We start from the raw sequence: 25,308 nt of genomic DNA on the forward strand, positions 1-25,308 counted from the left end.
TCTAACTGAAGCATTAGCAAAATTCTCTGGGATTATAGAAGACTGAGTGATTCATTCCAACAGGGAGGATGTGGGAAAACAGCTGAGAGAGACAGCATTGCCTCGGGCTTCCAGGCGTGTGAATTCCAGTAGACTGAACCTTAGTTATTGCCTCTGTGAAATGGGGCCATCATGCCGGTCCTGAGTCCCTAGAGATGATTATTAGATGCTCGTGGTGTTGGGAAGGTCCAAACATGCCTTGCATTTGCTTGCAGTCAGGTTTTATCACTATCTTCCAACATATACAGACACATATATACACGTTCAGGCTCAGGGATGCACTCAACTCTTCCTAGCCTCTGCTCTCTCCCTTCTCCCTTGTTAAGAAAGACTAGCTCTCAGGAAGAAGGTGGCAAAGTCTCCCACACTGCCAGTTAGGCATGCCGTTCCTACCAGGACTGGCATCTGACCAGGAACTAGTCCAAACACTGCCCGGCACAAAGGATATGCTCAGTAATTGTCTGTTGAATGAATGAATGAATGCTGTATAGGAGTCATAATTCAATGAATGGGTGGATGGATAGACAGATGGATGAAAAAGCAGACATTGGGACAGCTGAATAGAAGAGAAAATGAATGAAGAATTGACTGTGGGTGCCTAATGTAGCCACTCAGATGAGGTTCTAGGTATGGAGCTGGACACATCGCTGTGAGGTGCTCACTAAAGGGGGCTTCCTTCATGCTGCAACCTCGATTCTGTGCTTCAGAGGCAGGCTCATGACCAAAGCTTGGCAGGCAGGTGCACAGGAAACAGCTGTGGCAACAGGTCGGTCAGGCTGCATCTCTGATCCAGATATATCCAACCCTGGAGTCCTGTCCCCAAACGCTCCCGTTCATCCAGTTTCACCGTGGCCCGGGAGAGAGGAAAGAGCCCTGCTATGACTCAGTGTGTCTCCCCAGGCCAGGCCCTTGCCTGCTCGTGGCTCCCACTGCCCCATCCGTGCAGAGTTCTCTAAGAGCAGCCAGTGCTCTTACATGGTGACGAGCTGAGCAACCTGCCTTGGAAATGAATTGACAACCTGATACATCCCCAATCTCAGAAGATGACAAAGCCAGGCCACTGACCCCACTCAGAGGGGATCCTAAGAACCCCTACACCCTGCATAGTATATTTCCGTTTACAAAAGATGTTCCTCTCCATGAGATGAGTGAAGGAAGGGCAGGGAAGCCTTCCTCCCCAACCTGGGATGCTTCATCCCATCATGCTGTGCTATTGTCTTTATTACACGTATCCCTCTCTGAAAGCCTGATATTTACCCACTGTCGAATTTGTCTCTCCACTAGAATGTAAGCCCTCCGTGGACAGGGATCATGTCCTATTCATTGCTACATCCCCAGCACCTAGAAGAATGCCAGACCCTTAGAAGGTGCTAACTTTTATTAAATGCCTGGGTAAAGGGATAGATAGATGGGCGGATGCATGGGTCATTGTAATCCAGTTCAGAACGACCATATATTAAGTCCTGGGCACTGGGCTAAGCACTTCTCGTGGATTATGACAGCTTTGTGAGGAACGCTGTTACTGTTCCCATTGTACAGACCAAGAACCCGAGGCCCAGAGAGAGGAAGTAACTGCCCCCAGGTGCAGAGCCCAGGTTATTTATATTTGTAAAAAATTTTTGGCTGTGTTGGGTCTTCGTTGCTGCACGCGGGCTTTCTCTAGTTGTGGCGAGCGGGGCCTACTCTTCGTTGCAGTGTGTGGGCTTCTCATTGCGGTGGCTTCTCTTGTTGCAGAGCACGGGCTCTGGGCATGCGGGCTTCAGTAGTTGCAGCACGTGGGCTCAGTAGTTGCAACGCGCGGGCTCCAGGAGAGCCCAGGTTTTACATCCAAGTCTGTCTATCAGCAAAGGCCATGTTCGTACCCAAGCCACCATCTGACACGTCTATTTTCCCAGCACCCGGGGATGTTGGAGCCATTGGAAGTTAAGAACTGGGATTCAGACATATTGTCTGATTCCAGTTATGGAAATATTCAGAATAGGTAAATCTATAGAAACAGAAAGCAAAAAATGGTAGCTTAGGGATGAAGGGAGGAGACGTTTTGGGGGGAACAGGGAGTGAAAACTAATGGGTATGGGGTTTCTTTTGGGGGTGACGTAAAGGTTCGAAAGTTGATTGTGGCGATGGTTGTGCAACTCTGGATACACTAAAAACCATTAGATTGTACATTTTAAATGGGCGAATTGTATGGTATGTGGATTACATCTCAGTAAAACTGGTATTAAGAAAATGGTCGGGGCTCAAGAATCTCACCTCTGTCGCTTACCTGCGAGGCACATCATGTCGCATCTCTGAGCCTCAGGTTCCTAAACCCGTAAAATGGGGAAAATAAACGTCTCATGGGGTTAATGTAAGCACTAACTAAGATAATACATGTTACTATCCTCATTTTATCGAAGGGGAGCCTTAGGCCCAGAAAAGGGAAGTGACTTGGCCTAGGATGCACAGCTGGTGGGTGACAGGTGAGGGGCTCTGGCCTGGGTCTCTGAGCACCGCTGCTTCTTCTAGCATGATGTAGACTGGGTCAACATTTGTGCACCCACCCAGCCCACCACCACCACTCCCTTCCATCTTCCCCATCTTCCCCCTTCTCTTGGGCTCTGAGGCCCTGTCTCCCCGCTGCCCACGCCCATGAGCAGACTGAGGTAGCGAGATTCCCCCAGAGCACAAGATGCCCTCTCCCCCAGCCCCTACCCTGCTCCCCTCCTGGAGCCATGATGCTGTCTTTCCTTTGCTTGTAATAAAGAAAATATCTCAGCTACCCTTCCACAGTTGCTTGGCAACCCCAAAGGGGGGTGGGGGGAGCAAAGGGGAGGAGGAAAGGGGGAGAACTCTGGAGCCAATCTGGAGACAAAGAGTAGGATTTGGGTGACATGGAGCCTGTTCTTAGTGCTAACCTGGCCTGGCCGGGGCGACGGGTGGGGGCAGGGGGCTTCCTCTCACCCCACTGTCTCACACCAATAAATATGGATTAGGGAAATGGGCAGAGTTTTTCCCACGGGCCTGAAAGACCACATCTGACCTTTCTACCCCCTTTATGTACCAACATGACAGTCAGAGAGAGCAAAGAGCAGGACCCCCTGAGATGCCTCCCCCGTGGCCTTCTGACTTGGGGAAACTTTTCACCCTCCTCCTTCCCCAGGCCCCAGACCAGGTCACAGCCCCGCCTGGGCCCAGGTCCCAGAGATAGGAGGAGGCTGCTCTTCAGGGGCCAGTCAGGAGCTCCCAGCCTCGACGGCACAGAGCCCAGGCGGGCGGCCCTGGGGCAGCCTGTAAAGGTGCTCCCTGCCTCCCGTGCCAGCCCCCTGCCCCGTGGCTCGGGCTCTGTGCCCCCCGTCCCGCCCACCTCTGCCTGGGCTCCCTGCATTAGGAGCCCTGCTCTCCCCACTGGCCCTCCTACAGCCCTGTCCCTCTTCCTCGTCTTTCCTGACCTCACTTCACACCCCTCTTCCCCCACCACCCTTGTTTCCATTTGGTTTCCCTCTTCTCCAGGGTGGGCCCCCCTGCCGTAGTCCTCCCCAAACCAGGAAGCTCTTGAGGCTGAGGTTCCTGAAGTGAAGATGGCAGAAGGGGTTGCAAAGGCGGGAGGGTGGGGTGGTGATCTCTCTCCCTGGTGCCCCGGCTCCCTGGCTACTGGCCCGGGGTGGAAAAAGGCCTCTCTGAATGGAGTCAGTGTGGAGACAGGAAAAGCAAACACCTCAGCCTGGGCTGTACTGGCCTGCTGGGGCGGGGGGCAGGATGGGGCAGGGGACTGGGCTCGTCTCAACCTCACCCCGTCAACCCTCCCCTGGTTCCCGAGGGCCCATGGCTTCCTGGACCCTCAGCCCACAGTGTCCAGAAAAGGAGTGGGTTTAGGGACTGGGGACAAGCCTTCCCGGAGACACCTTCGCCCCAATCTTTCCCTGCCCCCCCTGCCCAACCCCCAGCCAGTGCCCTTCCTGCCCAGCAGATGCCAGGAAAATCTGTGCCCAGGAAGGGCGGGCTAGCACCTGAGGGCCTGCCTGACCAGCCCTTCTCAGCAGCGGGAACTGGGTAGGGAAGTCACCAGAGATGGCCCCAGCAGTGCCATCCGCCTCCCGGGCCGAGGGGACCCCAAGATGCTCTGCCCAGGTGAGTGCTCCTCTGGCCCCACAGCCGGGCAGTGAGGGAGCGGGAGGCTTTGTCGGGGCTCCCTATGCGTCCCCAGAAATCTGTGACATTTTCTGTCGGACTGTCTCACCCTCTGTCTGCGGTGCGTGTGGCACTTGTAGTTTGGTGAGAGGAACCAAAAGGATGATTAGAAGAGCTGGAGGTGATATGGGGATGAAGGGAGACAGAAGGGGCTGGAGTCTGGGGAGCGGGACTTCTAGATTCCAAGCCAACCTTTTGCTTAAGACCTATGGAATCACAGAAGCTCCTGTGATGGTCTCCTTTGAACACTTTGGATCCTAAAAGACTTTTGGAATGAGCTCAGAGAGGGGTAGCAACTCATCCTGGGTGACACAGCGAGTTGGTGGAACTGGAACTCAAACCCACCAGGCCCCCTTATGACGCCAAGGGCAGTACTGTTTGTGCTCTGGGCGCTGTGCTCGGCCACCTTGCCTTCGCCCTCCACATACAGTTTGGTCCCTCTGGCTTTCAGGGGCAGTTGGGGGAGGGCAGACTCTGGATAGCACCTCCCAGGGCATCCTTCCCTTTCTATCCTCTCTCCAGGCACCATGCCCAGGGCCAAGCAACCCCTGCCCAGGCATCAGAGAAGCCACAATCTCTTCTGATGAGAAGGCATGGTTTGGCCTCGACCTTACAGATCCCAGAGAATGTGGTCCCCTTAGATCTCAGGGTCTAACTGTAGTCCCTTATGCTGTAATCAAAGCCCAACCACTCCTTGGAAAGCAAGGCCAACAGCTGACTGCCTGCTACAGGGTCCCCGAAGTGCCCACCTTGAGGTGCCCTGGCCATGGCACCTTCCTGAATAGAAACAGGCAGCCCTCACTGAGTCAGATGCTGTTCTAAGGCCTTGCATATACTTCGCTGAATGGTCTCCACACTCCTAAAAGGTGGGTTCAGTTTTACAGATTGGAAAACTGAGGCACAGAAAGTAGAAGTAACTGTCCGTGGACCCACTGCCAGGAAAAGTCAGAGCCGGGATTCGAACTCACAGCCTGGCTCCAGTGCCCTGAGCCCTTAAATGTTCTCCTATCCTGCCTCTAATTCCTAGGAGGTCTCCACTAGAGGTCATTGTGTCCAGTCCCCGCATCTGGGTGTCTGCCCAGGCCAACCTCTGCTCACAGACAAGAATCATTCTAGTTTTTAAAGGCACCTGCTCCAAGGGTGGAGTTCCCCCTGGGGGTAATCAGACATTTATTTATTCATAGCCTTCTGGCTGGGAGGACAGGCCTTCCCACCCAGGACTCAGCAGGGTCCAGCTGCCTCGTTGCCCCTCTCTCCTTCCCACTGCAGTATAATCTATAATCAGAAGAGAACCAGCCTTGCCTCATGTCTCGGCTCCATAACCTCCAAGCTGTGTGTCCCTGGACAAGTGACTCAACTTCTCTGAGCCTCAGTTATCAACTGTAAACTAGGGTTAATGGTACACCCGCTTTGTGCGGTTGGTGAGGATTAAATGACAAAAGAGGATGAAAAACTCTACTTTCAGGAATCATGTCTGTAGTTTGTTACTAGAAAAGTTTCTCTGAACGTGTAGAGCACCGGAAACCGCGAGGAGGAGGCACAGCATTCTCTCCTGAGTGTGAAACCTGCTCTTGGTGTTGCTTCTGCAGCTGCCATTTGCCATTGATAATCGCTCTTCTCTTGGGAGAGTAAGAGGCAGAGGATGCTGCCTGAGTGTTCGCCATCGTTAAAAAAAAGAAAAAAAAGAAAGACAAAAAGAAAAAGTGGTGGGGGGAGGTGGCTTAAGGCAGAAAGGGGTCAGTGATCACAGTGCCTGGCAGAATGAAGTGGTAAATCCTCTCAACATCATCATCGTCGTCGTCGTCACTGAGACCCTTTTGCCCGCAGGATCGGAGCCTCTTGCTTTCAGCCTTATCGTTTAGCCTCCTCGTTACAGAGAGAGAAACTGAGGCCCAGAGTGGGGAAGGGCTTTCTCAGCAGGAAAGCTCTCAGGTCCCCTCATTCCCTGTTGGATCCCCTGTCTCTCCTCCTTCACTCCTTCCCACCTCGAGTCCTGCCCTGGCTTTCCGTGCCCAGGGTCGGGCCCTGGCCCCCAGTCCTGCCCAGGCGGTGCCCAGGAGAGAAACGAGCAGCGGTTGGAAGAGTAGACGCAGAGGCCCGGCGCGTTCTCAGCCCTGGCTCTTTGTCTGTCGCTTTGTGATGGTAAGTGCTGCTCCTAAATCAGTTCTGTGACACTGTTATTGTTGCCCAGGGCGCAAAGAGTCTAAACTTTTCCCCTGAGGTCAAGAATGTGGCCGGTCCCCAAGCCGCCCGGAGCAGGGGCCTGGGTGGCTGGGGGTGGGGCTGGGGCCTCACCCCGAGCTGGGGCGAGATGTTGGGGGGAGGGGGTCAGCGGGAACAAAACGCTTTGAAATGCCTCCTCTCCATCACTGCCAACATTGTCCGCTGCCCACGGGGGGCCTGGCACCGCCTTGCCGGGGCTCCGGCCCCCAGCCCTGGCCAGACCCGGCCCGGCATCTGAAAATGGACAGAAGGTTATTGTCCCTCCTCGCAGCCCTTTGTCTGCCCCAGTTCCAGATGTCTAGGCTGGGACCAGGGAGCTGACCCATGGTGGGCAGGGGGGAGGGGACAAAGGGGGAGAGCACGGGTCACTGCATCCTGAGGGGTCATTCCCAGACCCTGAGATCCCACCCAGCCACAGCCCAGTCACCTTCTGGGCCGTCTCAGCCCTGGGATTGTCCCTGTTCCCTTGTCTCTCCTCCCCTTCCCGGCAGACCAGGTTCCGGGCTCAGGAAGAGTTAAGGGCGCTTTGGGATTCCCAGTGCTCTACCCCGCTAACTGTGTAATCTGGATAAGCTGTGCCCCTTCTCGCAGCCTTTGCTCTCGCGTGGGTATCACTGGACCAGGTTGCATTCATTCACAAGAAATGACAGAGCCCTCCTATGTGCCTGCTCCGTGCTGGGCATGGGGACGCACAGTGGTGGGTGGGCCACTCAGATCCTTCCGGATTGTCGTTTATAGTCGTGATAGTAAAGGGGCAACATTTCCCACCGACTCTCTCTGTGTCAGGTACCTGCTAACCGCTTTACCTGCATTATCTCATCCTTTTCACAACAAAATCAAGGACGCAGTAGATATTGTTCTTCTATCCATTTTCTAACTTTGGATACTGAGATTCCGAGAGGTAAAGTCCCTTGCCCAAAACTAGGCTGCCAGGAAGCAGCAGAGCTGGGATCTTAGCCCAGGCTGACCGCCGCCACCGAGAGGAATGATCCACTAATAAATACTTGGAAGGTGCTGAGCGCAGAGCCTGGCACTACTCTGGACTCAGCCCACGGAGTGGGTGGTGGTGGTAATTCCACCCGTGAGCTTCCCATTTCACAGATGGTGCTACTGAGGCCCAGATCAGAGAGAGAGAAGCTCGGGGAAACTTAAATAGCAACACCAACTGGGATTCCAGGACCACCAGGGTCGGCCAGAGAGAGGCAGGCAGCCCAGTTTTGTTTTCAAACCCCAGTTCCGAGTGGGCTTGGGCAAGTGATTTAGCTTCACCATGCCTCCATTTTCTCATCTATAAGATGAAGATATTTCCTACTTCACAGGGTTGTTGTGAAAACTAAGTTAGGTAATACATTTCAAGCACTTAGCACAATGCCTGGCACACAGCAGACAGTTAATGATAGCTATTACTGTTATTATTCTGAATGGGGTAACATCTATCCTTTTGAACCTTCCTCTCACCTGGGGTCACCTGAGGACAAGGCTCTGTTGAGAGGAGGGAGGGGCTGTGGGTTAGCAGTTGCTGAGTGGGGGTGGAGATAGCATTGCTTGGTCTGCTTGGGGGTTTCTAGAAGTGTTGCGACACGATACTCCTGCAGGTCAGAGGAAGGCAGAAGGGGTCAGGCTGGGAGGGGAAGGGGCTGCCTGGCCCCAGAGGAGTTAACAGCTCCCGGGCCCTGGCCCAGCGGGACTGCCACGATTTTAGCAGAGGAGCCAGGGCTGCTTCCTGATGGGCAAAACAGCTGGCTGCACGAGGAAAACAGCTGGCCTGGACCCAGCCTCCTGAGGACAGAGGCAGATTCTCAGAGGAGGACAGCTCCACATCTGGGCTCCTGGGAGAGGAGGGCATGGCCAAGAGCGAGAGGGTGGTCCTTTGGGGGTGGGGTGGGCATTGGGTGGGACCCTGGAAGATGAGGGGGCATGGGCAGATTCCTCGACCAGAGACCAAGATATGCTATGTCTAAGCAGAGTGGTGACTCCATCTGGAATTTGGGGGTCTCAGTCTCCCCTCAAATAGGAAAGATGTGGGGCAGGGGAGCAGATGGGGGGCAAGACTTCAGCGTTCAGCCCTGGGTCCGCTTGGAACCGGGCTTGGAACTTCATGTAGGAGGGAGCCTACTGGGGCTCCTGGACCCCCATCTGCCGAGCTGCACCAGGACCAGGAGCAGGGTGTGGGCTCCTGCTCTGGCCAGGATCCTGGGCTCCCTTGGCCACAAAGCAGGACAGGGGCCCAGAGAGCCCCCAACCCAGGAGACGTGAAGCTCGCAGCTGGTAAGAGCTCCATCCGTGCATCCCCTCTGCCGTAGGCCCCCCGTTCCCATCCTGCTTGGCTGCCAGGCTGTGAGGACCCGCAACCCTGGGGCTCTGTGTGGGCCCTGGGGTACTTTTAGGCTGCCCCCACCCATTGGCAGGGAAACAGCACCTGAGACCTCGCGTTAGGTTGGGCAGGGAAGGCGGAGGGTTAATGGGGGTGTGACCAGGGTCCACTGGACCACAGCCACCTGCCAGGGCTCCTGACCCCCAAGCCCCACAGGCCAGACACCCCTAATTTCTCTCTGACCTAGGGGGCTCCTCTAGCCCACCTTCCTAATCTCCAGGAAGAGGGGGTTGGCCTTCACCTTGGGTGTGCCAACCTCAGCGCCCCTCTCCCTGATGAAGGTCACTCTTCAGGGTCCTGGCCTGTAGGCAGACCTTGGAGCTGAGGCTCCCAGAGGGGAGAAGAAGGGTGCCGAGGAGGGGGACAATTCTTCCAGGGTCTCTGTTTCCGGAAGCCAGGGTGGAGCCTGAGGCACCGGCGCCACCACCTGGCTTTGGCCAGAACTACAATGGCTGAGGGACGGGAGTGAAGATGCTGTGAGGAGGGGAATCCAGAGCCCAACTATGTGTTGGTCCAGGGTGGTCTGGGTCCTATTCAGCCAGATGGACCCAAAACAATCATTTTCGGGGTCCTACGTGACCCCTAGAATGAGTCCTTAGGCCCATAGAATAGCAGCTTCAAACTTGAGCTGGCATCAAAATCACCTGAAAGGCTTGTTGGTTTAACCTCCACTCCCAGAGTTTATGATTCAGTAGATATGGGGAGGGGCTTAGGAATCTGCATTTCTAACAATTTCCAGGTGACGCTGCTGCTGGCTCTGGTCCAGGGACCATGTTTTGAGAACCACTGCTTTAGAATTTCGGCGGGTTTGGCGCAATATTACCTTTGCAGAATACGCCGTATTATTATATGTGAAGGCAAAAAAATGAGTGTAAGTAGGAGCACAGGGGCTTGGTCAGCCCACCCTAGTCAGTAACCCCATAATATTTCTTTTTTTAAATTAATTTTTATTGGAGTATTGCTGATTTACAATGTTGTTAGTTTCTGCTGTGCAGCAAAGTGATTCAGCTATACATATATATATATATCCACTCTTTTTTAGATTCTGTTCCCATATAGGTCATTACAGAGCATTGAGTGGAGTTCCCTGTGCCATACAGTAGGTTCTTATGACCTCATCATGTTTCTATTGAGAGCCCACCCAGTGCCCGGCTGGCCCTGCTCTAGGGCTGGTATAAAATGGTGAAGGTGGCGGACGGGCCCCTGCCTCAGAACTCACAGCTGGGCAGGCGTGGCATGTGATCTTTCCACTTGCGAGTCTAAAAGGTAGCTCAGAATAAGGTCCAACACAGAACCTGATTTCACATTCTACCTGCTGCTTCTCAGGTCTTCCCCATTCAGAACCTATCCCACCACCCAGCCCACTTCAAACCCTGTGAGTCATCCTGACTCCTCGCTCCATCTCTCACATCTAATCCCATAAGGCTGTGGGCTCTGCCTCCATTACATCTCAGCCCTGCCCACCGTCATCTCTCCCAGTACCAGGCTCTCCTGGGCTTTCATCCTTGCCCCCGTGGTCCACCCTCTGAGCTGCAGCCAGAGCGATCTTTTTTTTTTTTTTTTTTTTAAATCTCACAACCTTTTTTTTTTTTTTCTAATTTATTTATTTATTTATTTATTTTTGGCTGTGTTGGGTCTTCGTTGCTGCGTGCAGGCCTTCTCTAGTTGCAGTGAGCAGGGGCTACTCTTCATTGCGTTGCGTGGGCTTCTCACTGTGGTGGCTTCTCTTTGTTGCGGAGCACAGGCTCTAGGCACGTGGGCTCAGTAGTTGAGACTCGCGGGCTCTAGAGCACAGGCTCAGCAGTTGTGGCGCACGGGCTTAGTTGCTCCGTGGCATGTGGGATTTTCCCGGACCAGGGCTCGAACCCGTGTCCCCTGCATTGGCAGGCAGATTCTTAACCACTGCACCACCAGGGAAGTCCCCAGAGCGATCTTTTTAAGAGGAATCCTGTCACTCCTCTGCTTACCCCCTCCAGTGTCTTCCTGTTGCACTTTTCAAAAGAATCCAAAATCCTGCCATAGTTTTAAGGCCCTAAGTGGTCCTCACCTCTTACCACACTCCCCTTGCTCACTTTGCTCCAGCTACCCTGGCCTCCTTGCTTGTTCCCACCTGTTCCCTCCATCTGGAACACTCTTCCCCAGATCTGCTCTTGGCTGGCTCCCCTTTGCTCTGAAATGTCTTCACTGACCCCTCTATTCAATGTTGCCTCCCACCCTCAGCTACTCTCTGTTCTCATTACCTTGTTTTATTTTGTTCATAGCATTTACTGTTCTTCGAAGTTATCTATTAATTTATCAATTTTTTTGTTTCCTGTTTGTCTTCCCTCATCAGAATGTGAGCACCTTAGGAACAGAGACAGTCTGTACCTCTGTATCCCCAGTACCTAGAATTCTTCCTGCACATAGCATGTGCTCAATAAATATTTGCTGAATGAATGGGATTATATAGGATTCCCTGTAGGAGTAGGTCCCCCTGACATGACATCAGGGAAGGCTTTCCAGAGGGCCTGTAGAAGTTGGCCCAGTTCAAGCAGAGGAATTAAAAAAAAGAAAAAGGATGTGGGAAGGTCTTCAAGCATGAAGTGTTGTGGAAACTGTACATAGTCCAATTTGGCTGGAGCAGGAGATAGGGGAGGGGAGGTCAGAGGAGTTGGAGAAGCAGCAGGCAGGCCACGAAGGGCCTCCTTGTCGCTTGAGGGGTTTGAGCTCTATGCTGAGGGCAATGGCAGCCCCCAAAGGGTGTAACACCATGCAGTTGAGAAAGCACCACTGTGTGAAGAACAGTTTCCAGGGAGAAAGCCTCGGGCGCGGGGGTGAGTACTGGCAGGTGCTGTAGCCCAGGTGAGTGGTGCTGATGCCCTGAGCCGCGCAAGTGGCCACGTGCAGGAGACATTGAGGTCTCCTGCCAGGATGAGGAGTGGGCTGAGAGAGAGGCACTTGTCATCAGCTTGAGGGAGGCCACCGGAGTGGGAGCAGGTTTGGAGGAAAGACTGGGGTTCTGTTTTAGACAGATGGAATGTGGGTCCAGGTGAGAAGCAGAGACACATGTCAGTTTTGCAGAAAGAGGGAGTGGTCCATGAAGTCAGCTGCTGGAGGGAGCCCTCTTGGATGAGGGGCCAGGAGGATGCCGGTCTTGACGGGAGCAGTTTGGCTGGAGCAGCCTTGGTGTGTGTCAATCAGCGAATGAAGGTGAGGAAGTGAGACCGGGAGCAAAGCACAGGCAGGCAGCTGACTGTATTCATATATTTTTAAAAAATATTTATTTATTTATTTGGCTGCACCAGGTCTTAGCTGCGGCATGTGGGATCTTCGTTGCAGCATGCAGGATCTTTTGTTGCGGCATGAGGGATTTTAGTTGCGGCATGTGGGATTTAGTTCCCTGACCAGGGATTGAACCAGGGCCCCCTGCATTAGGAGCATGGAGTCTTAACCACTGGACCACCAGGGAAGTCCCTGTATTCACATTTTAAGTTGGGGGAGGTTTAAGTCCTTTGGAATGTTGAAGGAAGGATCCAGAAGAGACGGATGTTGGTGATCCAGGAAGGGCAAGAGAATGGCTTTTGGAGTCCAAGGATGGTTCTGTTATGAGGAAGGGGTGCCTCTTCCATGGTAATAGGCCGTGAGAGCAGAGGCCAGCTTGGTCGCAGGGCGTGGAAGGTTTGGAGGCTGGAAATAAGAGTTCTCAGGTGATGGCTTCTCTTTTTCCAAAGAAGGCAGGAAGATTTTCACTGGGGGAGAGGGAGTGGAGTGAGGGCTTCAGAAGACCCGGGCGTGTGAAATGCCACAGAGGAGCGGGGGCAGCAGCACAGGGAAACTGGATTGTTGGGCTCAGTGAAAGTCCAGTGGAGAGTGGAGATCAGGAGTGTGCGGCTGTCTTAACGTGCCCCAAAGCAAGATGGCTGTAGGGTTTTTTCAGGCAGGAATGATGGGAGAACCCTGGGGCAAGGGAGTCAGTGACAGGCTAGACCACTGGGTGGACTGGGGAGGGAGAGAGGTGAAGATGGGAGGGGTCAGTGCATTGGGAGGAGGACGATGACTGAGGTGAGAGAAGAATCTGGAAGCCCCATGACTAATAGCATGGGCAGAGGCTCTGGGATGATCCTGGGATGGGTGAGGTGGGGGATATTGCTTTGGTATCCCCAGGGCTTCCCTGGCGGTCCAGTGGTTGAGCCTACACGCTTCCACTTCAGGGGGCACAGGTTCAATCCCTGGTCAGGGAACTAAGATCCTGCATGTTGCTCAGCATGACAAAAAAAAAAAAAAGGGTATCCCCTTTCTGGGGCTGGGAGTGCCTTCCAGCAGAGGCAGCCATGCAAGGGAAGGGACTCAATATTTCCCCAGGATGCTTCAGGGGGCCTCAGGCCTTCCATTGCAGGGCACTGGCTGTGAAGCAGCCCCACCTGGAAGCTGTTGGAGGCTTTGGAGCTGGGCTGGAGACCAGGACTCTGGGGTCTGATGCCTCCACATGCTGCCCCATCACCAGGCTGTTACTTGCTGGGCCCCCACCCCTTTTCTTGCAGTGGAGATAGTGTGCACAGGCTTAGCCCCCCTCCCTGACCCTGGGAAGAACCTGAAGGGAGACCCAAAGGTGCCATAGGAGAGTAGGTTCCCATGGGTGAGGGGCTGAATGGAAGGAGAGGCTGGCTTCTCCAGTTCTGTCTTCCAGACCCAGGAACTCTTCCCGCCTGCCAGGCCCCATGCATAGAATTAAGTGCATTCACGCTCTCAAGGAATCCTTGCAAACCTTCCTAGGTGGGTGCTGTTAGCAGCCCTTCTACCCAGGAGGCCCTGAGGCTCCGGGAAAGCGGCCTGCCTGAGGTTGGTGGTAGAGAGGAGCTAGAACCCATACTGGTGCCTCCAGACCCCTCCCCTCCCCTGCCCTAAGAGAGTCTGGGGACCCTCTTCCATCTCAGCAGGGGCCTTAGGACCCCGACTCTGACCAGACACAGGAGTCACCCTGCTTTGGAGGGGGCTGGGTCACCATGAGAGGCTGAGTGGTGCCCCATGTTCTACACTCAATCTAAGAGTAGGCCTTGCTCTCCTAAAGGGCCGGAGTAGTGCCGGTGCTGGCGACGGAGGCGAGGACGATGACGCGCTGGGGACGCCAGGCTCGGACCGCGGCGGGATGACGCCTGCAGGTCAGGGGGACCCCCTCCCCGCCCCCCAAGCCGGTCTTTCTGTCCGCCCACGCGTCGGCTGGCTGGTCTGAGAAGTTCCGTCTGGGCCCGCCAGAGGGCGCCCGGGGGTGGTGGAGCGGGCTGGAGCGGGGGAACCCGGAAAGGCCGCGGCCCAGTGGGTCCCGTCCCACGGGGTCTGCGGCTCAGGTCAGAGGGTCAGATGGATGGCCAGGGAATCCGGATTCAGGGGCGCTCAGTGGAGCCGGATTCTGGCTATTGCACGCCCAGGGATTCGTAGTCGAGCATTCTGAGATGCCCGGGCGGCTCGGATGCCGTCCTCCACGACCCTCCAGCAGGGAGGGAGCTGCTCCTGGATCGCGTCCGGGGCGGGTGTCCGGGCCCTGGCCTTGCGATGCCCCTGGTCGAGGAGAGGACACTTGAGAATCCACGAATAGGGGTTGGGAGTGGGAGTCCACTCTTTGGGGGGTGCGCCCCCCACAACCCCTTCCGGGCCCGCCTCGGCCCCGCCCCGGCTCCAGGCCCCGCCCCGGCCGGGCCGCACCGCACCGCCCACTACCCTCGGCTGGGCTGGGAGCCCCGGGGGCCGCCGCAGCCGCCAGAGCGCCCGCCATGCGCGCTACCCCCGCCGCCCCGCTGCTCCAGCTGCTGCTCCTGCTGGGGCCGCGGCTCGAGGCTGCGGGCGTCGCAGAGCCGCCGCTGCCCGCCGTGGTCCTTGCCATCCTGGCCCGCAATGCCGAGCACTCTCTGCCCCACTACCTGGGCGCTCTGGAGCGGCTGGACTACCCCCGGGCCAGGCTGGCCCTCTGGTGAGAGAGACCCGGGCATCGGCATCCACCGGGCATCTATCCCCCAACCCCACGGACAGTCCGGGCTCCAGATGGCCCCATCTGCTCGCTGCCCAGACACTACCCAGACAGGCCCCTCCCTCGCAGATAGGCCCTCCGCAACCTGTGTCCCCGGACAGGACCCCTTATCCCCCTGGCCCTGCAGACTGACCTCTGAGGCCTTAGGTTGACAGAGGGACACCATTCCCTAATTCTGGCCCCTATTCCTCCTCTTGGGACCTCCTCTGGGTGTAAGTTGGGCCCAGTCCCTCTTGCCCTAGCCCTCAGAGCTGAAACTGAACCCGTGGGACCTGTGGTTGGCCTGATTTGGAGCGGAGCAGACAGGAGTAGCTGGCGTCCCCTGGGGCCCGATGTGGCACAGCCCAGCAGGCCTCCGGGTTCCTGGGGAGCCCGTTAGGGTGCTGTCAGCCCTGGGCTCCATGCTGCCCTATGGGGGATTCACACCCGTTCCCCCTTCCCCTGGGCTGGTTCCAGCCTCTCTCAGGAGAGGGGCTGGGTCCTGCGGCCAAGGGCAAAGCCCCCTTCCTGCAGTCTCTCCCCCTAGGCGTCCCTGCAGGGCACTGGAATCAGAGGCCACAGTCTGTAGAAGCCAGAGCAGGGAGGAGTCCCAAGCTGAGGTTGGGGATAAACTGAGAGAAATGACCAAACTACCCTCCCTCCCCAACACACCAAAGTTGGGCTGGGGTTGGAGCCAGTGGCCTGGGGAGGCTGCCCACAATTACCAGTTTGGGAGTTAGTTAGTTCCCACCCATAGAAGACTTGACACGTAGTTAATGTTCACTTCTGGGGAATTGACTTAAAGGGGCAGTATCACCTAAAACCTGGGCTCTTGGCTAAGCCCCCTGCACCCCCCTCTGTCATGAGAGCCCCTTCAGAGAGGCTACTCGTGGTGGCAACGGAGCTCGGGCCCATCAGCATTTCTCAGGGACGCTCAGAGTGTGGTTTGGTCGTTATTACAACTATCTGGTGGAGGGAAGCAGCAGCTCCTCTGTCCAGTCCTGACTCAGAGAGGGGAGGGGGCTGACCTGTGGTCAAACAGCAGGGAAGGAAGGTAACCAGAGAATGTGGCAGGTATGTTCCTCAAAGTTGAGGTACTTTTCATCCTTCAAAATGCATTCAAGTTCTGTCATCTCAGCCCCTGAGCATGCCAGGACAGCTTAAAGTTACAGGGAGAAAGTGAAGCCCAGAGAGGGTCAGAACCTGCCTGAGGTCACACAGTGGATCACAGACCTATGATTGGGACCTGGCTTCCTGCCTTCCTCTGGAGCACACCTGCCTCCTCTGCTCCCAGGAGAGGCCAGCCCTGCAAGTGTTGGTGCTCCGGGGGTCAAGGCTGCCTCGGGGTTTGGTCCTTCGGTGGCTGTGCCTCCTCACCCTTCTTCCTCCTGTGTCCTCAGGTGTGCCACAGACCACAACGTGGACAACACCACAGAGATGCTGCAGGAGTGGCTGGCTGCTGTGGGCGATGACTATGCCGCTGTGGTCTGGAGGCCTGAGGGGGAGCCCAGGTGGTGACCTGAGGGGAACGTTCTGGGGAAGATGGACAACAGCTGCAGCCCAGAGAAGGAAAGGGACAACCCCGAGCCACAGCCTCCAGGCCAGGGCTCTGTCCACTGCCCTGCAGAGAGGGACACCACATGCCCCTACCGCATGGGAACGTCTCATCGTTTTACCCCCTCAGGTCCTACCCAGACGAGGAGGGCCCTAAGCACTGGACCAAAGAACGGCACCAGTTTCTGATGGAGCTGAAACAGGAAGCCCTGACCTTTGCCAGGGACTGGGGGGCCGACTATATCCTGGTAAGAAAGCCTGGCCTACAATTGGGCTTCCCACAGGTGGTGGCACCTGCCCTTGACAGAAATCTTGGTGTGACTTAACCACCTGTAGGCTGGCTCCTTCAGCTAGCAACGTGGGTCAGAACCCAGATCAGATATTGAGCTTGGATCCCTATGCTTGAGCTCAGACTTGGTACTAAACCTGGATCCCTGAGTCAGAGCTCAGGGTATATACTGAGACTCGATCCCTGGGCTAGAGCCCAGAGTATAAACTGAGCCTAGTTCCCTGGACTAGAGCTCAGAGTAGGTCTTTGGATTTACTTCCTAAAACTTCAGATAAAGTTCTTAGATCAGCAACTCGGGTATAATCTCTGGACCCAATCCCCGAGCCAGTGCCCCAGACTAGATTCTTGGTCCAGAAACGGATCTACTGGTTTATAGGTTAGACCTCTCTGAGGGAACCCCATTGGATCCTGGGAGACTTTCTGGGTTTCTGGAAATCTGGAGGGATCCCACTCAGTGAATCCTTGGGGGACTGCAGCCCAGACAAGGCTGGGGCCTGTGACATCCCCCTCCCCACAGTTTGCAGACACGGACAACATTCTGACCAACAACCAGACACTGCGGCTTCTGATCGAGCAGCGGCTGCCCGTGGTGGCCCCGATGCTGGACTCTCAGACCTACTACTCCAATTTCTGGTGTGGGATCACCCCCCAGGTAAGGCCGCGTTCGGGGGCCTCAGGAGGCTTGAGGTCTGAGAGGAGGGACGTGGAGAGACTGAAGGCCTTAGGGTCTGTGGGCCCTGGCAGGGGAGCAGTGTGCTGGGGATGGAGGGGCGCCCTCTCACAGCCCGGAGCCACCCCTTCCCCAGGGCTACTACCGCCGCACAGCCGACTACTTCCCTACCAAGAACCGCCAGCGCCGGGGCTGCTTCCGTGTCCCCATGGTCCACTCCACCTTCCTGGTATCCCTGCGGGCGGAGGGGACAGAACAGCTGGGCTTCTACCCCCCTCACCCCAACTATACCTGGCCCTTCGACGACATCATCATCTTCGCCTACGCCTGTCAGGCTGCTGGTGAGGACAGCTCTCCTTGAGCCTTTCTCCCAGGCCTCTAGGCCTTTGCACATGCTATTCCCTCTGCTTGGCGTGCTCTTCCCCACTCTGCAATTCATCTTTTTAATTCCTGTGTGTCCTCCAGGTCGTAGGCTTTCTTGGGCCCACTGCCCCGGTAGGTTAGATGTCCTTCTGGCCGTCCCCACCATGGCCCTTTCACGTATTCCTTCATTAGGCAAATATTTTTGGGACACCTACCAGGTGCCAGGCACTGGGGAGACAGTGGTGAGTAAAATCAGGCAGTCTCTGACCTCCTGGATCCTCCAGTCCAGTCACTCAAAGGATCACACAAATCAATGTCCAATCACAATGACCGGAAGAAGAGCTTTTTGATTATAGGTGTTTTGGGAGCTTAGACTAGAGTTAACCTGTCAGGGAAGGCTTCTTGGAGGATGTAAACTTTGGGGCTGAGATCTAAAGTATGGGCAGACATTAACAAGGTAGACAGAGCAGGACAGAGCATTTTAAGCAATGGGACCAGCAGGTGCAAAGGTCCTGTGGTGGCAGGGGATGCAAGAAGGCAGGCAGCTGGAGCACAGTAAGCAAAGGGGGCATGGTGCAGGCTGAGTCAGGAAAGGTAGGCAGGGGCCAGCTTGTGTGGACCTGATGGGCAAGCATCTGGTCTTTAGCCTGTGGGTGTCGGGCAGCCATCAGAGGATCACGTGATTGGATCTGAACACTGGAAAATATCATTCTGTTGTCGGTGGTTATTTTTAAGATGAAGGTTACTAGAAAGTGTTTGGGTTTGGGGAATTCCCTGGCGGTCCAGTGGTTAGGACTCTGTGCTTTCTCTGCTGAGGACTCAGGTTTGATCCCTGGTCAGGGAACGAAGCTCCCGCAAGCTGTGTAGCGCAGCCAAAAAAAAACCAAAAAGAAAAAAAAAGTGTTTGGGTTTGGATGGGATAAACCCAGTTCTGAGGAAGAGTCGAAGTTGAGAGTGAGACAGAGATACTGCTGTTGGAATAAAGATCTTGAGAAGGCTACAGAGAATGTATTTCACGTGCACTCACGGGTGGCAAGGACGTGAAGGCTGTCTGGTGGGTGGAGAACTCTGCTCATGGTCAAGGTGAATTAGAAGTGATGATTTAATCAAGAAGTGTTGCACTTGGGCAAGCAGTGTGTGAGAAGTGTCCAGGGAGAAGAGTGTCATCTTTTTTTTTGAGTGTCATCTTTTTTGTGTGTGTGCATGAGGTACTAGCAACGTCTGCAGTGCAGAGATGCAGGAAGAAAAAAAATCAAGTGCAGAAAGAGAGTGAAGGTGAAACAAATACATGGAGAAAAAAATGAGAAGAAGCAAAGGTATTTCCTTTTTTTTTTTGGCCACACCGGGCGGCTTGTGGGATCTCAGTTCCTCAACCAGGGATTGAACCCAGGCTCAGAATCCTAACCACCAGGCCACCAGGGAATTCCCTATTTCCTTATTTTTTCATTCTTACCTCTACTTTGAGTATCAGCTGCTCTTTATTGGTCAGCGGTTTGTAGGAATTTCGTGAACAGGGGTTCTGTCTCCATCATTCATGCTTCCACCACCTGCACTGGGCCAGGCTCTGTGCTCAATGCTGGGCCTGGGGTTAACTTTTTAATAGATACCATGTGCCTGCCCTGGAGGACTCACAGTCTATAGAAGACAAAGGCTAAATATATAATTATAATAAAGATGATAAACATTGAAGGAATAAAAAAGGCCACTCTGGTTGCCAGGTGGAGGACAGCATGGTGGGGGCAGGCGAGGGGGTGGGGTTAAGTGTAGGGTTCGGGGCAAGAGGTGATGGTGCTGGATTGGCGAGGGGGGTTGGGCAGAGGTGGGAAAGATTTAGGGGGTGGAGCAACGCCCGGTGGCATCAGTTGGCTGTAGCCAGGTGTGAGTTTGCCTGCTCCTTCCTCACCTTGATCCCCCGAGGGCAGGGACTGTCTGTCTTTCTCACCACCAGCAGCCAGCTGGTGCTCTAGATGCGTCTATCGCGTGAATAAACCATTTCGGCAGGAAGATCCCTTAGATATTGTTTGAGCCAAGCCGTTTCTCCCTCCAAGCCCAGGTGGGGACGCCGGGTTCCAGACAGGACTCACGTGGTGGGTCACTGGCAGGACTGGGCCTAGGACCTGCCATCTGGGTTCTGAGAGCCCCACCCTGCACTCCAGTGCTCACTCGGCCTCTCTCCGCAGGGGTCTCGGCCCACGTGTGCAACGAGCACCGTTATGGGTACATGAACGTACCTGTGAAATCCCACCAGGGGCTGGAGGATGAGAGAGTCAACTTCATCCACCTGATCTTGGAAGCGCTGGGTGAGGGCTGTGAGCCGGTGTGTCCCCCCTCCCCACCGCTGGGGTTGAAGCCTCTCCCCAACTCATTCCCTGACTCTGGGCAAGTCCCTTTTCCCGCTGGGCCTCAGTCTGCCCATCCGTACAATGGAGGCAGGTGGATTCTGTGATCTCCTGCTGGGTATTCTGCCAGGGGGCAGGAACGAGGGGGGCTAGGACTCCAGGGCTGCCGCTGACTAGAGCCAGTAGGGACTCATGATGGGGGGGTGCTTTCCTCTGCAGTGGATGGGCCCCCCATGTGGGCCTCAGCTCATGTGTCCCGGCCCCCAAAGAGGCCCAGCAAGATGGGGTTTGATGAGGTAAGTCCTCCGGGCCTGCAGGATTGGGGCCAGGAGGTGGGTGGGCTCTCCCCTCCCCCTGCACCCACTCCCCTGCCTCCCCTCCTCTTCCAGGTGTTTGTCATCAGCCTGGCCCGCCGGCCCAACCGCCGAGAGCGCATGCTGAGTTCGCTCTGGGAGATGGAGATCTCTGGGCGTTTGGTGGATGCCGTGGATGGCCGGTGAGGCTTCCTGGGTGGGGACAGGACCCTGGGCAGCCGGTGGGGACCGGGTGGTCCATCACAGCTCCATGGGGATGGGAAAAGCAGACAGTGAGCTGAATGAGTTTGCCGTTCTAGGAGGTATTCAAACAGGGCCTGAGTAATTCTGTCTCGGGGAGTCCCAGGGCAGACAGAACAGGACAGGGTGCCCTCCCTCAGCCCACCTGAGGGAGGAGAGTACAGTGGTTAAGGCCCAGGGTCTGGAGCTTCTGGGCGTGGTCACCAGCTGCGTGACCTCCATCTCTCAGCCCTACTGTGTAAACGGCGAGTAACTGCCTTCCTCTTAGGGGCTTGTAAGGGTTCAGTGAAGGTTTAGCCAGGGCCTGAAATGTAGTAAGTATCCCAAAGGTTAATAATGTCTTCATTACGATTATCAGGGTTATTCTTTTCCATCCTGAACTTAGGTCCCTGATGGGCGGGGCGGGGGTGGGAGCAGGCCAGTCGTGTTCCCCCGGCAACCAGGGGTCCCACGGCCCCATGTGCCCACTGCTGTTTGCTGCATACGCCCCGGCCCTGTGGACTGCAGGATGTCCATCCTTCGCTTGGGCCGCTGCCTAAGAAGTATCTGCCGCGCTCCCCGCATTCATCCTGGGGTGTGTCCCCCTCAGACTGCTGCCCCCTCCCCTTAGGATCCCCCCCGCCCGAGGTGGCAGTGGCTTTCCAGGTCCAGTCACTGATGGCTTCAGGCCACACAAAGCAGTAACAAGACTGAAGCCTCCTTCCAACCAGACTCCAGTGTGACTGTCCCCAACTTGCACAGGCCAGTTCCCCCTGGACAGGTCCCTGGCGGGCACCCCTGACCCCCTTATACCATCTGCCTCAGGACACTCAACAGCAGTGTCATGAGGAGCCTCGGCGTGGACCTGCTTCCCGGCTACCAGGACCCCTACTCGGGCCGCACACTGACCAAGGGCGAGGTGGGCTGCTTCCTCAGCCACTACTCCATCTGGGAGGAGGTGAGGACCCCCATCCACTGCTCTGTACCAGCACTCGTGTGACCGGGGGTTGACCGTGCACACTAACAATGACCCGGCCAGCAGCTTTCAGCCTCCTAAGGGCCCAACCCTATACCTTATTCACCCTGCGGTCTCCACTGAGCACCTGCTGTGTGCTAGGAGAGCTTCTGCTCTGAGAACACAGAGGTGAACAAGAAGAATGCAGCCGGTCCCTCCTGGGGCAAAGGGACCAGAGCAAGGCGCAGAAATCAAGAAAGAACTAAGCTTGCCACGGAGCGGGGATATACAGGCTGTTCAAGAGTGCGGACTTGGGCTTCCCTGGTGGCGCAGTGGTTGAGAGTCCGCCTGCCGATGCAGGGGACACAGGTTCGTGCCCCGGTCCGGGAAGATCCCACATGCCGCGAAGCGGCTGGGCCCGTGAGTCATGGCCGCTGAGCCTGTGCGTCCGGAGCGGCCTCCTGGCCTCCTGTGGGGTCAGGGTGGGCCTCGCCATTGAGGGGCAGGGAGAGGAGGCTTCGCAGCAGAGGAAGGCAGTGCGTGCACAGGCCCTGGGGCTGAAGGAGTTGGGTGTGTTCTGTGTGGGAAGAAGAAAGGCCTAGGGCTTGGCCAAGCAGCCTTAGCCCAGGGCTGGGGTGTGAGTGCCTGGGAGAGGTCACTGCCTGGACACGGCAGGAGAGGACCCGGGCCTGGCCCTCCAAGGGGCGCCCCCTCCAGGAGGTGGAGCACAGACTCACTCCTTGTTTTTATTTTCTACTGTAGCCAGAATATGGGCATGTGAGCTTATATTTCTGCTTTTCTGCTACCTCTGAACAGATTGAAGGATGATGTACGTTTCACCACTGACTGAGCTGATCTCATGCTCTTTTCACATTTCCAACAGTTACAAAAAGTATTTTTTCTCAGGGATGTGTGGGGCTAGGGCCTTCCTCCACCCCCCCAGCCCCCCACCCCCCAGCCTAGCTTCCTCGAGGAAAGCCCAAGAGGCGGAAGTGAGGAGCCAGGCCCTGGAGTCCAGCAGATGTGGTTCAGATCCCAGTTCTGCCACTTCCTGGCTGTGTGTCCTTGGACGAGTGGGTTCATCTCCCTGTGTCTCCATCTCCTTGCCGCAGTACGGGGACATCGTGCCTCCTGAGGGTCCCTGGAGATGAGCACTGTGGCCCCAGTGCTCAGTGACTGCAGCAAGGGTTCTGATTGCCATTGTGATCTGCTTGGAGAGCAAGACTACCCTCTGGACCCATCTTCCATCGGGAGAAACCACTCAGAGACGGGTCCCCTTCCCCGAAGGTCACGTAGCGCGAGGGCAGGGCTCACAGGCCCCCTTACTTTGCCGGCCTGATTCAGGGCCAGGGGTGGAGGGAAGAAGGGAGGCCCCCCCCCCCCCGCCCCGCCCAGCCTTTAGCAGCTGAGCGACGCAGCCAGGGCTGAGCATTTGGCCTGAAACTGAGGCCAGGAGTGTCTGTCAGAGTCAGCCAGGTGGGAGGGGTCTAAAGAGCCTCCCCCACCGTGTACCACAGGTGGTTGCCCGGGGCCTGGCCCAGGTCGTGGTGTTTGAGGACGACGTGCGTTTTGAAAGCAATTTCAAGATGCGGCTGGAGCTGCTGATGAAGGAGGTGGAGGCGGAGAAACTTCCTTGGGACCTGATGTAGGCAGCCTGTGCCCCCAGGGGCCAGGGAGAGGGGTGGGCCTCCAGGGGTCTGCCTCCTCCTGAGGGGTCCTGGGACATCTACAGTGACTCCTGGGACCCCTGGTGTCACCTGCAGCTACCTCGGCCGGAAGCAGGTGAACCCTGAGGAGGAGGCAGCCGTGGAGGGGCTGCCGCACCTGGTGGTAGCTGGCTACTCGTACTGGACACTGGCGTACGTCCTGAGCCTGGCTGGCGCCCGCAAGCTGCTGGCCTCCCAGCCCCTGCGCCGAATGCTGCCCGTGGATGAGTTCCTGCCCATCATGTTTGACCAGCACCCCAAGTGAGCCTCAGATGGGGGCAGGGCAGGGTCAGCCTGTCTCGAGAGCCCACCTCAGCAAGTAGTAAGTCCCCTCACTGGGCAGGTGGAGAGACTGAGGCTGGCAGGGCTGAGTCACTTCCTTCTGGTCACCAAGGAATAGCCCAACTTAGCCTTGGAGTCAGATCAATCTATGTGTGAATTCTGTGATGCCCTGTGGTTTTCAGTCAAGCGATTTTCCTGTTCTGTGCCTCAGTTTCCCCATCTGGAAAATGGGGATAAGAGAAATCCTGCCTCAGGATTAGATGGGGAGGGCGGTCAGGTGCTCTGGGGGTGAGGTGCCTGGCTCCGGGCTGACATGGGTCTGGGTGGAGGGGCCTACCCCAGCCCCCCTGAGCCAGCCTCCCACCTCTCAGTGAGCAGTACAAGGCACACTTCTGGCCGCGGGACCTGCGGGCCTTCTCAGCCCGGCCCCTGCTTGCTGCTCCCACCCACTACGCGGGGGACGCTGAGTGGCTCAGCGACACAGAGACGTCCTCGCCCTGGGACGATGACAGCGGCCGCCTCGTCAGCTGGAGTGGCTCTTATAAGACCCTGCGGGACCCCCGCCTGGACCTGGCCGGCAGCAGTGGGCACAGCCTCCATCCCCACCCCCAGGATGAGCTCTAGGTGGGCCTTGGTTTTCTCTCGCCTTCAACGACTGACTCTGTGTTTGGGTCTCCCTTTCCTCTTCTCAGCTGTCTTCTCTCTCTCCCTCTCTCTGTCTCGGGCTTTCTCTCTCTCTGTCTCTGTTTGTATCTTTGACTGTGTCTGCATTTCTCTGTCCACCTCTAACTCCCTCTCTCTCGCTCTCTTTCTCTCTGCCCATCTCTATCTCTTTGTGTCTCTCACTATCTCTGTATGTTTCTGTCTCTGTCTCTCACTGTCCAACTCTAGTTCTTTCTACTTCTCTCCTCTTACCTCTCTTGTCCCACCAGGTCAGGGTGGTGACTCCAGAGAAGTACCAGGGAATAGGCCATAGCTGTCCAGGGAGCAGAGCAAGAGCCGCCACCAGGAACCATAGACCCAGTAGAGACCTGGCTGCCACCTTGGGCATGGCCACTCTGCCCTCTGGACTCGTCTTCCATTGGGAGAAACCACTCAGAGACGGGTCCCCTTCCCCAAAGGTCACGTAGCACAAGGGCAGGGCTCGCAGGCCCTCTTACTTTGCCAGCCTGATTCCGGGCCTGGGGTGGAGGGAAGAAGGGAGGGCCCCCAGCCTTCAGTTTCAAGCTGGGCGGACACAGGAGCCCTGCCCCCAGCTGAGGACCCAGCTGCTGGGGCCCCTCTGCCACCTTCTACCTCCACCTCAGTTCCCTATCCAGCTTGACACATGGGTCTCACCTGCCACCCTCTTCCCTGGCCAGTGGGAAGTGCAGGGAGGTGGGAGGAGGACCCAGCACACAGTAGGCCCTCAATAAAAGCTGGCTGGTATTGCACTTTATACTTTTTAACTCATGGTTGAGCCTCTTTGTGTGTCCTGAGGGCTGGGAGGGAGGCGTTCCTGATCTGTGAATGAGCAGGTGGAGAGACAGAGGGGGAGGGCAGCCTAGAGAAGGAGTCAGGCGATCGATCTGGCATCACGTCCTCAGTCTGCTCATTGGTAAAGTGGAGGTGGGAGGAGAAGTATCTCACGGGCCAGGTGGGTATAAAGTAGCCAGGCCTGGAGCCCAGCCCACAGTGAGTGCTTACCCACTGCGGCTGTCGTGGTCATCACTGGCCTCACCTTGCTGGCCAGGGTGGGCCCAGGCCAGACCGAGGGCTGCTGAGGCCTCCTTGCCTTTGGATCTTCACTTGTACGGTTGGAACCCCTCCCCTGGAAGTGGCTGGGGAGATC

The 25,308-nt window shown here is 56.3% G+C and overlaps 1 protein-coding gene and 1 non-coding gene across 9 annotated transcripts; both read left to right on the plus strand.

Annotated features, from left to right (window-relative positions):
* The first annotated feature begins 4,795 nt into the window (after positions 1 to 4,795).
* Positions 4,796 to 25,023, plus strand: CERCAM (cerebral endothelial cell adhesion molecule). Of its 8 annotated transcripts, none has more exons than XM_029203664.1 (14): positions 4,796 to 6,351; positions 11,859 to 11,995; positions 13,854 to 13,944; positions 16,187 to 16,297; positions 16,471 to 16,588; positions 17,147 to 17,281; positions 17,436 to 17,640; positions 19,843 to 19,962; positions 20,221 to 20,497; positions 21,360 to 21,492; positions 23,007 to 23,134; positions 23,253 to 23,456; positions 23,849 to 24,101; positions 24,410 to 25,023. In XM_029203664.1, exons 4-13 carry the CDS (start codon positions 16,224 to 16,226, stop codon positions 24,099 to 24,101), a joined length of 1,647 nt encoding a protein of 548 aa, XP_029059497.1. In that variant the 5' UTR covers positions 4,796 to 6,351; positions 11,859 to 11,995; positions 13,854 to 13,944; positions 16,187 to 16,223; the 3' UTR covers positions 24,410 to 25,023. The 8 variants fall into 8 exon arrangements, with proteins under 8 accessions (XP_029059497.1, XP_029059499.1, XP_029059502.1 ...); XM_029203665.1 differs by lacking the exon at positions 4,796 to 6,351 and adding an exon at positions 9,618 to 9,677; XM_029203666.1 differs by lacking the exon at positions 11,859 to 11,995.
* Positions 5,659 to 5,867, plus strand: LOC114884858. Its single transcript, XR_003790924.1, has one exon. It is a non-coding gene; the product is annotated as a small nucleolar RNA U3 (small nucleolar RNA).
* Positions 25,024 to 25,308: the final 285 nt, after the last annotated feature.

Source organism: Monodon monoceros, unplaced genomic scaffold (assembly GCF_005190385.1).
Source record: "Monodon monoceros isolate NGI ecotype Baffin Bay Population unplaced genomic scaffold, NGI_Narwhal_1 Super_Scaffold_5, whole genome shotgun sequence".
NCBI classification, from domain to species: Eukaryota; Metazoa; Chordata; class Mammalia; order Artiodactyla; family Monodontidae; genus Monodon; species Monodon monoceros.